General features: G+C 40.0%; 1 protein-coding gene across 3 annotated transcripts in view; it reads right to left on the reverse strand.

Annotated features, from left to right (window-relative positions):
* Positions 1-17,326, reverse strand: part of LOC121648494 (probable E3 ubiquitin-protein ligase HECTD4) — a 36,700-nt gene extending 19,374 nt beyond the window's left edge. The window contains exons 1-33 of one of the 3 annotated variants that reach the window (XM_041998676.1): positions 16,676-17,325; positions 13,984-14,537; positions 11,360-11,449; positions 11,147-11,274; positions 10,447-10,555; positions 9,176-9,314; positions 8,644-8,814; positions 8,353-8,545; positions 8,090-8,251; positions 7,759-7,872; positions 7,507-7,647; positions 7,183-7,418; positions 6,937-7,079; positions 6,743-6,813; positions 6,547-6,652; positions 6,313-6,433; positions 6,084-6,212; positions 5,597-5,721; positions 5,098-5,251; positions 4,886-4,989; positions 4,471-4,669; positions 4,234-4,353; positions 4,039-4,143; positions 3,764-3,927; positions 3,369-3,614; positions 2,111-2,303; positions 1,734-1,838; positions 1,530-1,618; positions 1,280-1,452; positions 922-1,057; positions 647-791; positions 340-506; positions 43-189 (exon numbers count right to left, since the gene is read on the reverse strand). In XM_041998676.1, the coding sequence (XP_041854610.1) occupies positions 43-189; positions 340-506; positions 647-791; positions 922-1,057; positions 1,280-1,452; positions 1,530-1,618; positions 1,734-1,838; positions 2,111-2,303; positions 3,369-3,614; positions 3,764-3,927; positions 4,039-4,143; positions 4,234-4,353; positions 4,471-4,669; positions 4,886-4,989; positions 5,098-5,251; positions 5,597-5,721; positions 6,084-6,212; positions 6,313-6,433; positions 6,547-6,652; positions 6,743-6,813; positions 6,937-7,079; positions 7,183-7,418; positions 7,507-7,647; positions 7,759-7,872; positions 8,090-8,251; positions 8,353-8,545; positions 8,644-8,814; positions 9,176-9,314; positions 10,447-10,555; positions 11,147-11,274; positions 11,360-11,449; positions 13,984-14,537; positions 16,676-16,822 (5,126 nt within the window). In that variant the 5' untranslated portion in view covers positions 16,823-17,325. Of the gene's footprint in view, positions 1-42; positions 190-339; positions 507-646; positions 792-921; positions 1,058-1,279; positions 1,453-1,529; positions 1,619-1,733; positions 1,839-2,110; positions 2,304-3,368; positions 3,615-3,763; positions 3,928-4,038; positions 4,354-4,470; positions 4,670-4,885; positions 4,990-5,097; positions 5,252-5,596; positions 5,722-6,083; positions 6,213-6,312; positions 6,434-6,546; positions 6,653-6,742; positions 6,814-6,936; positions 7,080-7,182; positions 7,419-7,506; positions 7,648-7,758; positions 7,873-8,089; positions 8,252-8,352; positions 8,546-8,643; positions 8,815-9,175; positions 9,315-10,446; positions 10,556-11,146; positions 11,275-11,359; positions 11,450-13,983; positions 14,538-16,675 lie in introns of all 3 variants that reach the window. The other 2 variants (XM_041998675.1, XM_041998674.1) reach the window with 2 other exon arrangements.
* Between the last annotated feature and the right edge of the window lie 216 nt (positions 17,327-17,542).

Below are 17,542 nucleotides of genomic sequence, written 5' to 3' on the forward strand. Positions count from 1 at the left end.
GTACAGGATTATCACAGAACAGACAATTAATGATTCACTTGCCTGGTATAGGGAATTGTGCAAAGCAAGCCAATACTGTTGGCACAAGCAATGGGGTAGCGAGCACATAGTGACACTACAGACGTCATGGTCTCTCCAAAGGCTTCCTGAACCTGCTCTACCATTCCCCCACAGGTCAGCTCCTCAATCCTGCACACAAGCATATATATAGAGGAGCCACTTTAAGAGATGTTTACTGTACTTAAATATGATGACTCAAATTCACAAAATTCCAGATTGAACGTGCACACATTCACAGCAATTTTGGACTATCTCTTGGTGTTGAGCCTTTTTTCTTACCTTGGACCACCCTGCAGCACCATTGTGACAGGCCCCACCAGATGTGTGACCCCACCCACTCTAACAGCAGCAGTAAGCAACTCCCTCATATGAACAAGTGCCTGCTTCCGCGTGCTACCTCGTCTCCAACGTGTCTGTGCAGCAGACAGAAAGCTGCTGCTCGACACCTACAGACGTGACAGGTATAAGACACACCAACCAGAATTAATCAACTTATTCTCATGCAGCTGTGGCACCAACTAATCAAAGCAAAAGAGCAAGGAAAGCAAAAAGAATCAAAAGAGTGAGTGACGTGTAGACAGCTTACAGCCTGATCAGGTGTAGTCCCAATAAAAGCAAAGAGCTGTCCCAACAGCACACTGTATGTTGGTTTGTCTCGGCTGTCTTCTATAGCCAGAGACTGCAGCAGGGTAAAGGAGCTGCTGCGGTGACTGGTTGGATGGTGCCGCCTTCTGAAAAAAAAGGACAAGGAGGACAAGTAAATAAATAAATTATTAATAATAATAATAGTAATATTACTAAAAACTTTCAATCTGTTTTTATTCTTTCTTGCAGATTTATCTGACAAAAATAAACAAATACCTCTGTGAAGCATGTGTAAACTCCATGTCTTGGTTAGCAATCATTTCCAAGTCAGAAGGTGCAGACATGCTACGCAAGAAGACTGGCTGCTTGACCATGGGGATCACAGTTTTGGCATCTGACACTGACTTAGAAGCTGGCACAAAAATAAGGACAATGGGTAAAATGAGTAGGTAATAAGAAGTTGATAAATGATTCAATAATTAATAACTGACAAATGTCAATTTGTTATATATGTCCAAATTTTTCTTGTAGGCACTTTTGTGTGAGTTGCATAGTGATGACCACAGGTCTTTTATCCCTGCCCAACTGACCAATAAGGTTTCTCAGATAACAAAAGAAAAAAATGAGTGTGTACCTGGACCTGATGTTCCAGAAGGTGTGTTTGTTAGGCTTCTGCAATGTGGAGCAATAGTAACATGGAGAAGCAGCTCAGAGCGGTTCATCAGACTTTTTACCAGTGTTTTAGTTTTGGCAAGTGGGGTGATGCTTCTGATGTGTGAGGTGTTCACCTCATGAAAGAACTTCTCCCTGTTAGTGCAGATGTATTATGTTAGAGTACAGATGAACCTGAAATAATGTTAATAAGATGACTTTCTATGACTTGCCTCAATGCAAGGACAACATTTTCCAAGTCACTAAAATCAAATGGAGTTTCCTTCAAGGAGCAGAGTAATTCCAACTCTTTCATTTTGTTCTGACACAAGAAAGAAAAATAGTTCAATCAACAATAAACAACAAAATGGTATTTGACATGGCATAATCTCTTAACAATAAATAAAAACGTTAATAGAATATATGAAGCAATGTACCTCAAAGAAGTGGTAGTCATGGAAGAAAGGGGTGTTGTTCTCCAGTTTTCCTTGCTGAGCCTCCTCTACCTCATTCTGCCACTTCTGCTCCAATTCTGCCACACTCTGAAAGGAAAGCAGGTGAGTCAATCTTCCACTGGTTCTGTTCCAGTTTGTGGCCTCAATATTTTTTCTTCCGAGCAAAAATCAGGTCATCTGGTCAAGCATTACCTTACTTTAATTTAAAAACATGTTTTCTATCAAATACCTTTTTTAAAAAATATACATGAAACCTATAAATATTCAACATATATTGTGCCTTCAAGAATTCACAAGCAATTCCAGTTCATGACACACAGTTTTTTTTAAAAAACTCTTGTTGCATGTCATCAGCTTACTTGCAGCTGGCGCTCCATAGCATTGATCTTCTTGAATGTCTCAGCCATGATTTTACAGACCAAGTCATACTCCTCTGCATGATCTTCCCGGTACTGGTAATTGACAAGTGACTGAAGGGAATCCACCAGACTCAGATGTTTTATAACGCAGGATACAATAACCTCTTCCATGACATCTGGTCGTATCACCTCCCTGAGTTTAAAAGTTATAAAAAAGATTTTGAACGAAAAACATCCAATGCTTTAATAATAATAATAACAACAAAGACTAACCCATGATGGATGCCAAAAAACACGACAAACAAAAAACAAAGACACTTTATATTAGTACTTATATGCAGTATATAATGTTATCCCACAAGGCTCATGCTTGTGACAGCATGAACGGATGTAAAAAATACTATTCTCCCTCAGTGTGTTGTAATGTAATACTATAAACCCATCCCAATAAATTTAAACAGTTTACTATGACCAAACTCTGCTGTACAAAAGCAAATAAATAAAGAAGTGTAACAGACAGAAGCAGCAAAATGCAATTACAGAGACTTCAGTTTCTTTATTGGTTATCTGGGCGTCTTCTTTCAAGCACTAAAAAAACTCAGGAAAGCAGCCCCAAACAAGAGTTTATTGAATAAGTGTCTCTTCTCAATAATATACTACTGTTCAGTTTAATTAATATAGAAAAATTAAACTATAGTTCATTCCTCCCATGAGAACAGAAAAATCATTGGAGTGTGTTTAGAATAGACGCAAGAGTTGAGTTTTTCAATTTTTTTTTTACACTTTGTGCAAGTACAGTGCCACCCAACTCCATTAAACTTGAGAGAAGGCAGATACCTCTAGCAACAATATCTAAGAAATTCTGTAACTCAAACAAAACCAGTCTATATTGTTAGGCCATTGGAAAAAAATATTATTCTGATGTAGGATTTCCCTTTACAAAAGAGCACAAATACAAAAATGAAAACAAGCAAAGAACAAAAAAGGAAACATAAAAAGATCACAAGAAACCAAAAATTTATAACATGAACAAGCCTTTAAGGCATTATTCATCCTTTTGTTTTTTTAAGTATAATATGTCCTCTTTATCAAAATGATTAGGACTTCCAAGGATATTAAGTGTATGTTATTTAAGACTACATTTCCTCTTAGAAAATATCACTTGGTTGTGCTTTAAATTCCCTAAGCAGTCCTTAACCATACGGTCATAATGTATATATGCATACCATCTGTTAATGTAACAGAATGAGCCTCTTACTTGATGCTAGGACGGAACTGTGGTCGAGCCCTTCCAGAAACTTCTCTCAACCTACTCATGATCCCTGGTGGAAGGCGGATACGAGGCAAGTCAAAGTAGGTCCCAGGCATAAGGCCTGGAGGTGGGATGAGCACATCAGCAGGATAGGTGAACTCCCGGTCTTCCTCAATGGTAAGTGGCAAGGGTGAAGGGCTAGGTGTGAGCGCTGGAGAAATTGCTCCATTTGCTTCCACCTGCCACTGACACCTAGAGAGAAGAAAAAAAAATCATCAACTTAGGTCATAAATCTGTTATCTTGGCAAATTGTGATTTTTAGCATGTGTATTTTTTTTAAATATATTTAATCACTTGGATTGTCAAAGAACATTTGTGGAGTTTTTGTTGAGTTGTGTCACCTCTGTAGCAACTTTGAGCAGAGCAAATCGTGGCATGCATCCTCCTCTCTTGTTACCTCTGGCCCATTATACAGGATGCGGAGCATTGAACAAGCCAGCACTGACAGACCAAGTGCAAGGTCTGCAAGAAAGGGGAGGCCTCCAGAGACATCTTCAGAGGACTCCTGTCAACAAAAACAAACAGTGTGTTGAAAATTAGCATTTATACTTCCATTAAGCTCTAAATTATTTGTGAATGCAGATGTTATAGACATCCAAGAATGTTCATTTTTTACCTGTGCTCTGACGGTGCAGGAGAAGCCCCACATGGCTTTGTCAGGAGTGTTGTGTTCACGTCCACTTCGCATCTCAAAAGAAAAAGTAACAGTGTCTCCTTCAACCTTAAAAACACAGAACAACGGGTGAAAAATGGCTCTGTCAGTAACAGAAACGTGTTTGCTATAAACATTTTTCAAAACAGCTTCTGTTACCTTAACAAGATCTTTGGGCCATCCTGTCCCCAAGACACTGCGACTTCCATACCCCAGAGTGTTACCTCCATACTCCGCAACTTTACGACTGTTGGTGTTTGGGCCAGCATAGATAACCAACTAAAATATCAAACAACATGCTTAGTGACTAAAATTTACACACCAGAAAACTTTCCCAAAGAATTACATAAATTAGGCTCATTGTGAGTAGGGTTGGTGCATGAAGAGAGTCATTACCTTATCATAGTCATACTGTGAGGAGCAGCGAGAATCAAAGCGTAGGTATAGGCAGCGGGCTCCTGGGATGTGTACTGTCTCTTTGAACTTGTAGTTATCCCTCACAGGATGCACTGTCTCTACCGTTTTTCCGGCAGCCCACGGAGCAGGAATCTTTAGTCCAGTTAGGAAACCTGGCTCCTCACGTTCATCAAGGATTCTTATTTGAAGGATTCAAATGAACATGAATAATGTGTTTTAGAAAAGTGGGCTTTTCATATGTCTTTTATGTCAAGTTACCTTATGCTGCTCTGCTCTAGAGTAATAAAGAATAAGAATGTTCACAATAAACTGGTACACAACACAGCACAGAGGCCAAATATAAATTGTGAATAAATTTTTCACATTCCAGTAGCTGAAATTTGAACAAACTCACTTGTCATCCACAGTATATGCCTTCGCTCCTTGCCCTAAAGATCCACCCACTGGTGGAGGCTCGTCAGTAAAAATTGGTGACAGAGTCTTTAGTAACAGGGCGGTCTGGAATACAAAGAGTTGGAATAAAAACTTTAGTTCTTTTTATGCTCAAGAATGTCTGTTTCCTATAATGTAAGAATGTATTTTGTTTTATTATGACAAATAGCAGACCTGGCTGGTATAGAGCACCAGCTGGACCAACTGAGGCATCAGAGCATCAGCAAGGGTGAGGGTCTGCAGGTTGGGGTGCATCAGAGAGGTCAGCAAGACAGGCAGTAGGTGTCCAAGCATAGTGGCCTTGGTAACCTGTTCCAAACCCTTTAACCTAGACCACAAGAGTATAAAAAGGGAAAAAAGGAACTTTTTACATTATGGGTCATTAAAAAACAAACAACAAAAAAACAACAACAAATATGCAAAAGGGAAACCTGATAGTGATTTTTTTTTTTTTTAATTTTGCACCATGCAGAATTCCTCATTGGCTGTTTTGTTCATTGAAACAAAAAACGTGAAACTGAGCTTTACCCAGGTTTAGCTAAAATTTAAAGCTAAATTAGAAAGACAGTGACGGGCAATGAAATGGACACAGCGAACTGGCTTCTAAACTGCTCACGCAACATGGTTATATAAGTAAAACTACTTGGAAGAAAATATTAAATGAAAGGCTTACCTGTTCTCTCTGTCAAGTATGTCGCTGTTAATCAGAGCTGTGGTCACCTGCTGCAGGGTCTCCAATACTTCATCACATCCAACCAGAATTTTAGTTGCTAGGGATAGGATGCTGCTTTGCAATTCCTGAAAACAAAGCAACAGAATAGGCCCACACTTACGTAACACTGCCTCAAAGGTTTTCAGTTATTATAGTCATGCAATATGGAAAAATCACAGGCCAACAGACGAGCAAAGTTTTAGCAGTTGTATAACAGATGTGAAGCAGTTTTCTTCCATTAACCAGAATTATCTATATTAAGAAGCAACATATACATAGAGCAGTGCTAACTGCACTCAACTCAAACTGTAATGTGCACAAAATTTTAAGCAGTACATCTGCACAACTTTCATAACCCATTGCTTATTTTTATTTGGATGGGTTGGTTTCTCACGGAAACACAGAATGCACATGCAGAGAGGTAGGGGTAGTTAAAGGGGATGTTTACCTGTACCTTCATTGTTTCCCCTTGTAGGGAGCTGTCACTGTCCTCATTATCATCCGGACGGATAAGAATGGTATTACTAAGGAGGTGATTTTGAACAGCCATGAGGTAGCGCAGGCTAGGTGAGACCACCTTAAAAAGGGGAAAAACATTTAAAGTTGGAAAGAGTGTTATATATCAAAGCTTGTGCAGCACAGATGACAACTACATGCTACTGAACAGATAATCATACTGGCACAGTGGAGAGCAGCTTCTGGAAGTCATCTCTGGCAACAGTCTGACATTTGGTGATGAGGAGGCAGGATTCCCGGACTACAGTCTTAAGGATACAGTGCAACAGTTCATCATTTAGTCTGTAGAAGAGGGATATTCATATCACTTTCAATAAGCACATATCTCAAAGAAAATAGTTTTTGTTTGTTTTTAAAATAAGACATGATATTGTTGGGGCAGGGTTACCACTTACATGTAGTGGTCATCTTCTTCGCTCCCGAATCTATTCTTCTGTAGATGGTCTGCCAGGTTGTTAAGAATGACATCCCGAAGTTGAGACAAACCACTGTTTCTTTCACCTATTTGGCAGAAAATGCAGCATGAGAGACATAATAAACAAATACAGGAAGTCCTAATTGCATAAAATATCTAGTTTCTCCAGTAGTCACCTTCAGTTAGAACCAGTTTCAGCAGTTTGTTGAGTTCAGCCTCCCCCTGATACAAAGTATTCAGGCCTGAGCTACAGAGACAGAGAAGTGGTATAGGTTCATGAAAACACAGCTATGACCAAAGCTTATATAAGCTTCATATGCAGTACATGATATACTGTAGTGTATGTGTATTTTATATATTTATGACATACCTAATGGCCAGACACACTTCTTTCTGAATCTCTGTTCCTATCTGATCCACTGGAGCCATGAGTAACTGCCACAGGAGTAGGCCTGAACGGCGAACACTCTCCCTATTCTGCTCCGACTGAGGATTGAAAAACCTGAAAACCACCTGGTTAGGACAGAAATAAATAAATAAATGAATTACCTTAAAATTAGAGGAAATGGCTGAGTTACTTTCCACACAGTGTAGTTGAGCTGCATCTAAGACTGACCTGGAACACCACCAAAATGCAGCGGATGATGCAGGTATCTCCATTCACCATGGCTTTCTCTATAATGTCACAGATGCTGCTGAAATGACGGGCCTCAATGGGATGTTGTTTACCCAGCAGGGCTCCCAGGGGCAAGCTGTTACTGCTGGCTGCTAGCAGGTTGAGCTGGTGGATACACATAGCACCTACATGATGAAGCAGCTGGTTGATCACCTCGCCAGTTGCCACTGTCTCCTCTGTGAAAGGACAGGTTTTGCATATGATCAAACAACTGATTTCACTAAATAAAAAGAAACATGCCCTATAGGTGCAATTTGTGTTTACCTTTGGGCTCTTTGATGACATGGCTAACACCAAGCCTATGGCACACGTGATGAAAAGCTTGGTTCCCAGGATTGCACCACTGATCTATGTAATCACTGGAGCAGGTCCAGATCAAGTTGTTCAGTGCATCATAACATGCTCCTTTGAAGTCAAAGATTACATAAATAAATGTCAGTAATGTGCAGTGTCCACTTGGGACAACTTTCTGTGAATTCAAAATGTCCTAGCTAATTAAAACAAATTTAAGCTCACCAAGTCCTGCTACCTGTGCTCCCCTGCCGAGAGAACTGCCAGGGGCATCAATGAGGTCTGCGCGGCTGCTGAACTGACCATCAGCCAGGTTAAAGTCGAGACTGGAGGCTAAAACTGGACAAAAATTAATCATCATACTTAGTAAACATAATAGTACTAAGTATTGCAGATCTTCAATTTTTATCAAAATTTTCGATGACTATTAAATTACCAAGACTTGCTTTATTTTCTAATCTTTAACACAGCTATACTTATCATTAATCTTTACTTAGGGCATCTTATTTTAGAAAACCACTAAAAATAAACAAGATAAAGCAATCTGAGTGCTTACTTTTAAGAGAAGATAGGCTGCTGGTACCTCCAAATAGGGATCGTGTGGCAGAGCTACCAGATACACCAGGAGGTGAGACCAGCATAACAAGATAGGTTCCACACACATACATCGGGGTTTTTCTCAGAGTCTTTAGAGGGAGGCCACAGCTGGTGTTGACAGCTACAAAAGAATTAAAAATGTTACAAAAGCAATACTATCAAGTATTTCCATATTTCAAATTGCATGTTTTTGTTTGAACATTTTAAGTTTTCTACCATTACCAGACTGCTCCTCTTTAACAGTGTTGGTGATTGCAGAGCCTGTGAGAGCAGCCAATGTGGCAGAATGGGAGGCCCGGAAGCGTGACATTCGACTCAGGAGAAGTTCATTCAAGCACTTGGAAGACTCGCCCTCTTTGCGAGTAAGGATAACCCTCTCCTGTAAAACGTCTACAACACACAACCCTGTCTGAGTCTGTACCATGGAGAAGAGAGAAAAACAACAGTAATTAAATACAAACAAAGACAAAACTAGAACAGCTAAAATTATACTGCAGGGTATGTTGCACACACCGAAAGCTGAAAGACATCCATGAAGACAGAGTGGCCTTTCTGTGTCTTCTCATTGAGACTGGCTGGGGACCAGATCCAGTACAGGTAGGTTCCATCTGAACAGAGGTGCAGCGTGGTCATGCTGCTGCCAACAGGGAAGTGATGGGCTGGCATGGGCACAATCTGGCACACCTGAACATAAAACAGGGAACATCAGATTTGACTATACTTGATATTTCCACAGACTTTTTTTAATGATTGGATTTTATCCTTAAACTTGATATACAGTACATTCTACTGCAAATAAAAATTATAAATATTACATACTGCAAATAAATATTATCTGAATATTACTGCTCTTTATCCTACATTGTCAGCTGCTTCATTTGTATGATAAATTTATGTGAAATTGTCAATTCAAAATCATTTCAGTTATCCATTAAAATGGCAAACAGTTGGATATTGTATGATGCTGAATTTGAAAATTACATGTCCAGAATAAAAAAATGTATAGAGAACAAATTCATAATAGTGGACTGAAAATAGATGATACCTGTAGGGTGAAGGGGTCAACAACCTGGCACAGCTGATGAGGCTTGGCATCAAAGGAGGATGGACGGTGGAGGAGGCGACCACTGCTGAACACAACCCAGCCAGGCTCCAGCTCTTCATTTCGACAATACACAAAACCCCTACACAAGCGCAGAGTATTCATTTTACTGCTCTGTAATCTAGATGAAAATTATTTGAAATGATATATATGACCAAATGTGATAGTTTCATAAATTTTCATAAACCTCTATGGTTCTTTTTCATAAGAGTTTCTTATGTTATTTAGGTCTTCCATTTGAGTCCTCTTTTCTGTTATCAATTATAGTTGACTTGACCTTTGAGATTCCTCCAAGTATTACACTCGCCTAAAGCTCCATTGATCCTTTTAATTTCTTTGTTGGTAATTAGACATTAAAATCTTGACGCTCAGCAGTTTCTTTCTTTCTTTAAAACAGCTAAATAAAAAGTCAGTCCAGCTACTAACACTTAACACAGTACAATCAAAATGCATTCTTTATACATCATGGTATAAAAACATAAACTCTACAAAGGCATTATGACTTCTTTTCTTGTCCTTTACAGACAGTGAGAATGATTCATCCAAGTTAAGTGTTGTGTTTATCATATTGACATTATGTCCTTGAATAGAAATGTAAGCAAGCTACTTGTCATGCCGAGTCATGCTTAAAAAAGTCACAATCGGAAAAACACAAGTGAAATGATTAGCATGAGTTGGTATGGTTAGTCCTGCTTCAAGACCACAGCAGTGCAGTTTTTTTGCAGTTATGCCTGACTGTGAAGGATTGAATAATCCTTATTTGGATATAATTTCTCAATAGATTGTTTGTTCAGTATATGTATAATCAACAAAACAAATGAATTTTCAACATACAATTAGCCAGCTCACTTGCCAAGATTTGACACTTTGCATTTTTTTTTGCAAGTTTCTGTACAAGTGAGAAATATAACTCAAAATAAACGTAACTCTGACCATTATGAGTTCTAAAAACATTTTATAGGAAACTTACGTTTTACAGCGTAACATTGAACTACAGCAAGTCGGTCCCAGTGAAAGTCATTTAAATCACTAGAAGTTGATTAGTGCATACATAGGCTTAAACATCTTCTGAAAACGTGACCGCATTGCTGACTTGGGATGGATAAGTGAATAAGAAGTATTTTAGTGTTTCTCTGCTCCTTTAGTCTTTGCCTTCTGGTGTTCACTCAATGCTGCAAAAGAAGAAATACACATTATAATGAGTGTCACGTTACCTCAGTGTCCCATGTAAACCAGACCCAAGCTTGCTGAGCCCTCTCCCAGAGGAATTGGTGGTATATAGATATAGCCCATCTGTGGCTAGACAGCGACCTAGGTCTGTGTCTGGAAGAAGCACATACAAAAAAAAAAAAACAAGAAAATTGATGGAGGATAAATGAAAGACACATCAAAAACCAATCAAAAGTCAAGTCAATCAAAAGTGCAATTTGGGATCAAAAAGAATGGAGGGCAAAACCACACAAGAAAATCAGGATGCCAAAGAAGCCTGACCATCTTAATCCTTTGTCCACTTTTGAATTGTAAGAATTGCAATATCTTTACAGATCGGATCAAAAGTACCCAAAACAAAGGAAGTGTCAAGTGATCTTAAAATGGAAATATGCATAAATATATGCCCTCATCAGCTTCCATCCTGATACAAGGTCAACTGATCGATTGCTGAAGAGTGAGACATCACTCTTGCCTTCTATGTGTTATCTCCTAAGCCAGTCATTGTTGTTCTCTTTGGTTTCACCCAGAGTTGATAGCTTCTCACAATATGTTAGTTTGGTAAAGTGTAGTAAAATTACATTAAAAACAGACAATGATTTTCTATCCTTCATGATGTTTTTAGTATGAGTTGCATTACAAACAAATGGGACTATAAGCAACCTGAAGGCTAAAATCAGACAAATTGTTTTTTATAGTTTTCACCTTTACTCTCTGTTCCTCCAGCAGAATTATCAGGTGTGGGCAGCATGTCCTCAAAACCCCAGGATACACTGTGTTTGCCCCCCAAAAGGCAGGATGGAGAGCCTGGGCCTCCTTCGAGGAGCAAAAGTCTTAAGCAGGAGAGATTAAAAACAGTTATGTGTTGATAAAGCAATTAGCAGTTGTTAATCAGTTGAACCAAAGTATCTTCCTTACCTGTAAAGCACATCTGATACCGGGAGATGGCCTAGATCAGTTTGTTTCTGCAGCAGGTGAACTGTGTGGATGAGGGTCTTCAAGGAACCCCTAGAAAATAGTTTGGCAAAAAGTGTGAAACCCAAGTGAAAGCTCATTGTTGTACTTCCTAAAATGGAAAAGGAAAAATAACATGAGTTGAAGAAAAGGAAGGGATGTGATGTCTAGTTATGGGAATAAAATGCTAATTAAAATGTTATATATATATATATTCATATATATATATATATATATATATTCTTTTATTTTAACAGAATACAAGAAACTTGTCCATCAGATTGTGACACAGATATTGTGTTACAAGACGATTCTCTACAGGGTAGAATGAGCAGCCTATTTTGATCAGTGGACTAATCAATAATTGAACAAACTTAGCTGAACATATTCTTGTAAATCTGTATTTACTTTACTGCTATTCTAACATCCTCTTACTGGAGCTTAAAAAACAAAAGGATTCATAAAAGCATGGTAACAAATGTGGTGACAACATTAAGTCAATCATATCAAACATAAAACTGAAAGAAAACATAACTAGAAAATTCTCACCAGTGTGTAATATGTCAATTCTACTAGCATCATCTACAGAGACCCTGTCATGTGATAGACTACTATGCATATTTGTCTTAGTGTTTATATGTTCCACGTGCAACACATATAAATGCATTGCTATGTGAAAGCTTATCAACAACTGATATTAAAGCACACGGCAAAGCAGACCATTTAGTTACTTAACCTCTCACATGGAGACTAACTAACCAGCTTTTTCTAAGGCCAGGGGGAATACAGGTGATTGCCCTTTGATTAGTTCCCACTGTGGGTGAAAAAGCACCATAGCTGGATTGTTCTCCACAACAAAAAGCTCTCAACCTCAGCTGAGGATAAACAAAGAATGGAGAGTTCTGGTTATGACAAGTCAAGATCAGGTGTCACCAACAAAAGCCAGCATTCAGGCACAAAATTATGAACATAATCAAGCACATTCTGAACTTCTCTGAAGAAAAGCAAAAATAATCATTTTAAGCAACTGAGTAGGTTTTGTAGAACATTTTTAAAAGCTACAGAAAGGGGCAAAATAAAACAGCTGTCAAACAGTGCTTGTAGCTAAAACTGATAGAACATGGTTCATTCTACAGAAGGCTCTGGTTCTGAGAACTAACTTGAGGTCAGAGCACTTTGCTGAAAAGGAGCATAAAATATGTTCTGTGTCTGCAAGGCTACACAATAACAATCACCAAATGTTTTTCCAATCCATTACATCATAATGCAAACATAAAAAGTGAGATTACTACTATGGGTTGGGGTGTTTGGGGAAATTTGAATGAGTGATCATTTGTGTAGCATATACACTGTAATAAAAAACTGATCAGAAGGTCAGTTACGTTTACAGTTATGTTTATTTTAGATGTGACAGCCAAAAGTAACTGACTTGCTTGTTTGTCATGTAACTAATAGTTTGATTAATCACATTATTTACACTGCTTTTACATCTTACTGAGGTCCTATTAGTTACTTAGTAACAATATGGACAGAATTTCTAGGCGCAGCCGAGGTGTTGAGGTGATCCGGTTCGGTGGCCTCAGGATTGGGTCTCTGCTCTTTGTGGATGACGTGGTTCTGTTGGCTTCATCGGGCCGTGATCTTCAGCTCTCCCTGGAGCAATTCGCAGCCGAGTGTGAAACGGCTGGGATGAGAATCAGCACCTCCAAGTCCGAGACCATGGTCCTCAGCCGGAAAAGGGTGGAGTGCTCTCTTCGGGTCTGCAATAGGGTCCTGCCCCAAATGGAGGAGTTCACATATCTCGGGGTCTTGTTCACGAGTGAGGGAAGGATGGAGCGGGAGATCGACAGGTGGATCGGTGCGGCGTCTGCAGTGATGCGGACTCTGCATCGGTCTGTTGTGGTGAAGAAGGAGCTGAGCCTAAAGGCAAAGCTCTCGATTTACCAGTCGATCTATGTTCCTACCCTCACCTATGGTCATGAGCTGTGGGTAGTGACCAAAAGAACAAGATCGCGAGTACAAGCGCCCGAAATGAGTTTTCTCCGCAGGGTGGACGGGCTCTCCCTTAGAGATAGGGTGAGAAGCTTGGTGATCCGGGAGGGGCTCAGAGCAGAGCCGCTGCTCCTCCACATTGAGAGGAGCCAGATGAGGTGGCTCGGGCATCTGGTTAGGATGTCTCCTGGACGCCTCCCTGGTGAGGTGTTCCGGGCACGTCCCACCGGGAAAGAGGCCCCAGGGAAGACCTAGGACGAGCTGGACGGACAACATCTCTCGGCTGGCCAGGGAACGCCTCGGAATCCCTCCAGATGAGCTGGTGAATGTGGCCGGGGAGAGGGAAGTCTGGGTTTCCCTGCTTAGGCAGCTGCCCCCACTCGACCCGACTCCGGATAGGCGACAGAAAATGGATGGATGGATGGATGGATGGATGGATGGATGGATGGATGGATAATAACAATATGGCTTCTGGGAAGTATTACTTTAATATGCTTTTAATGAATGTTCATGAATTACTACACTATCTATAACAGCCATCAGAAATATAAGAAAAGGTAGATTTGGGACAGCAAAGAAAAGAAGATTGACCTCACCTGGCACATGCAAGGGCCACAAGTGCAGCAGCAGCATTTTCCCGCTGTCTTTGTGTGTGTAGAATCTGTGTTCGAGCCTGCCCCTGGGGTTGGCCTGACTCCTGGGCACCATCTTCTAGCCAGGAGCATAAGAGTCCCTCAAGGCCATTGAGGCAGTCGGCAGGCTCTTTGCTGAGACTGAGTGGCTGGCAGTCCCGTAGGCAGGCTAGCAGTACTTCTGCAGTGACACCACAGAGTGCTGGGTCACTGCGAGTTTGGGATTGCAAAAGGGGAAAGACCAGTAACAGCCCGACACGAGAAGTGAATGGTGCCTGCTCAGGTTGCTGGAGCAGACCTTGTCTTTTGAGCAAGGCCAAGGTCTCCTCATCAGCACCTCCAGTCCCCTCTCTGTCCTGCTGCTCCTCCAGGGCCAGCTGCCGTTGCGCCCCCCACAGGCCACGCAGGGCATTGAGGCGGTACTCCAAGAGACGAGCGTACGCATTGCTCTGATTCCCACAGACAGCACGCAGGCGTTCAGCAAGCTCTATAGGATTCTTCGTCTCAAATGTAAGAATCTGAAAGACAGAAATATAAAGTAAGGTAGGAGAAAAAGATAAAGATATTTATGATGGCAGCTGTCAAAGCTGGGATCTTTCAGTAAAAGTTAAAAAAAAATGTTATACACCTATAACTCATCAGTAGATTTTATAGAAATGGAGATTCTATGAATCATCATAACAGAATAAACTTATCTCTACAGTACTGTGGACTAATGGTCAGAGAAAGCAAAGCACATTAGATATTGCATATCACAAGTAAAACAATGTGCCTCATGTGCACTTAGGCAGCATTTTCAGATATTGATTACACTCTGTAGCCCACAGATCATGGACTAGGAAAAAAAATCCATTATACCATTTAGCAGGCACAATTTGTATTGATTCAATTTCAGATATGCTACTTATGTTACAGTAACACCCCTTAACTGCATGCTGGGCCTTCTCCACCTTGCTCTGCAAAACACTGCTACCAGTGGATAAAAATAGTCAGCATCACAACACCTCAAAAACAGCACTGAATGACCCAGTCAGTCTCTTAAAGTTGGACAAGGATAGCCAGAAATGTTGAGAATCTGAAAATAACCAGGATTAAAAGGTCAAACTGAGTTTTATTTTTTGTTTTCTTAGAACTAGGCAATGTAGCACCAAGTATGAAAAGGCTTACCCTTTATGTTAAGTCTAAACTATACTATATATAACGTAACCCTACTTTATATTCAACAGATGTGTCTCAAATTCATGGAATACACTGTATGCAATTGAATAACTGATTGCTACAAAACCTTCATACTTGATTAATAATAAATAAATATGTTCACCACACTGAAGACCACTGTGATTGATGCAATAATATAATTTGGCAAAGAAATGTTAACAGCCCCGATCAAACTAACATAAATGTATGAAACAGTCCTTAAATTCATCCCTGCTGCTTCACTGATAAGTAGAGCACTTACATCAGCTTGTGCAGTTTCCCTGTTAAACAGCTGATGGCTGAATAACAAAATATGATCGTTCAGTTGTTGTAGTTTTAACACAAATAAGAACTGAGTAAAGAACATAACAGATTGAGAGTAATGCCAAGTGATCTAAGATCAGATCTTTGTATAATACTAAAATCAAAGGAGAGAACTGAGAAAAAAAAATTTAAGTACCATTGAGATACTTGACTGGAAAAAACGTGGTTATGTCATTCTATTACAACAGGCCGAATCTGAAAAGGTGTTTGAACAGCCCAGTTTAAACAAAAGACTAAATCGATAAAGGTTGTCTGTTGATGTGCACATATATTAGTCATCACAGTCCCTGTAATGACAAATACTGCTATAGAAATAGCAATTGGTTATTAAGCGCAGGTAAGTTTTGTTGTAACAATGAGTTTGAAACTGATCTTCATTTTATTGCAGATGGGAACATGTTCATCACATCTACTGATTACATTCAGGAGATGCAAAACATTGGATGCATACACAGACCGGACATTGTATACCACCTTGTTAAAATGTGACAGGAGTATGACCTCTACAATGTGATAGATAACACTAGTTGAAGCGCTACATAGCTAGATAGTGAGGTTGTAAACATACATTGTGTCTGTCAGCATATTGTAAAGTCTTCCTGATCCTTTACCTTCACAATAAAAGGTTGTCTGGTGACAAATTTGACTAAAAATTAAAACATGAACTCTAAAATCCACATCTAAACAACTTCAATCAATATTATTTTAGGTTACGAAATATCTAGTATGTAAAAACAGAAAATGATTGACATGAAATTGTGTAATGTATGCATAATATGCATATGAGGAACAGAATCAAACTCTCTTTAAACGTGTCATTTACTGAAACAACATGGACATAAGTATATAAATTTACAAACGTTTGTAACTGCATTACGGTAGATTGATTCGTTAAGCTCATATTTTGAAGTAAACTAGGCAGGAACTGGTTGGTAACACCAGACTGACGGTTAGACAGTAACTAGCAGAGCAGGAAACTTGGAATAGTCGGTGCTGCTGTTATCGCCGAGGTTATGTAGAAAGTGACACTGAAAACATATTATTACACAACAATAAGACTAAGTGACACCTCGATCATATTTTTCTGTAAAACTGTTTAGTATGGCTCCGTGTGTGAGTTATGACTTTCACCCACCTCTTGCTCAGTGTCCCCCTGTTCTGACACTCCAATTTCACTGGGCAGTTCGGCCAGATCTGTGACCCGAATGAGTCCGTCGTGGAGAAATATTGTCTCCTCCTTTACTGAAAGCCACTGGGACGAATCCACTGACCCGGAGCCCATCGCTTTCTCCTCCGACAGTAATGCCAAAAGGGTCGAACATTAAAAATTCAGTGATAGAATGACAGAAACGCCCTAGTCAATCTGCTAGCGATTTAAGATAGCATAACTGCCGTTACAGTAACAGTCTTGTCTCACGATGGGGTCTGACAACGCAGACTATAGTGCTAGTTTGGGAGCTAACAGGCGACAGCCAGGCAGTGAAAGAGCAGTAGTGGCAGGTCCTCTTCATTATACATTACTGTAGGGCTAACAGCGCCTGCTAGCTTGCTGGCTGGGTTAGCTGAAGCGGAGCTAACTTACCGTACGGTACCGTTTTAACGTTACCGAGCAGAGTGGGCGTGACACCCGTACTAAATCCGTTATTGCGTCGCACCGTTTAAAAGACGGTCCTCTCAGGAGGAAGATTATATCTCTAGCTATTTTATTTCTCGGTTAAAATATAAATGCAGACAGCTCCACTGCCGGCCAGCCGCTGTGTCAGTGCCTGAAGAAGATAACGGGAGTCACCAGGCTGTCAGTGCGACGCCATGTTTCCAAGGCCAACTAACTGTTCCCAGCATGCACCGCGCCAGGCGAATAGCTGTCAAAAATTCTTGAGTTTATTTTAGTATCTAACGCTGACTTATTTTAGCAAACATATAACAATTATCATGAAATTTATAGTCTACATTGTACACGTTTTTATGAGACCAAGCAGGACTTTGTTTTAGGAGACTAGCA

Source organism: Melanotaenia boesemani, chromosome 11 (genome assembly GCF_017639745.1).
Source record: "Melanotaenia boesemani isolate fMelBoe1 chromosome 11, fMelBoe1.pri, whole genome shotgun sequence".
NCBI classification, from domain to species: Eukaryota; Metazoa; Chordata; class Actinopteri; order Atheriniformes; family Melanotaeniidae; genus Melanotaenia; species Melanotaenia boesemani.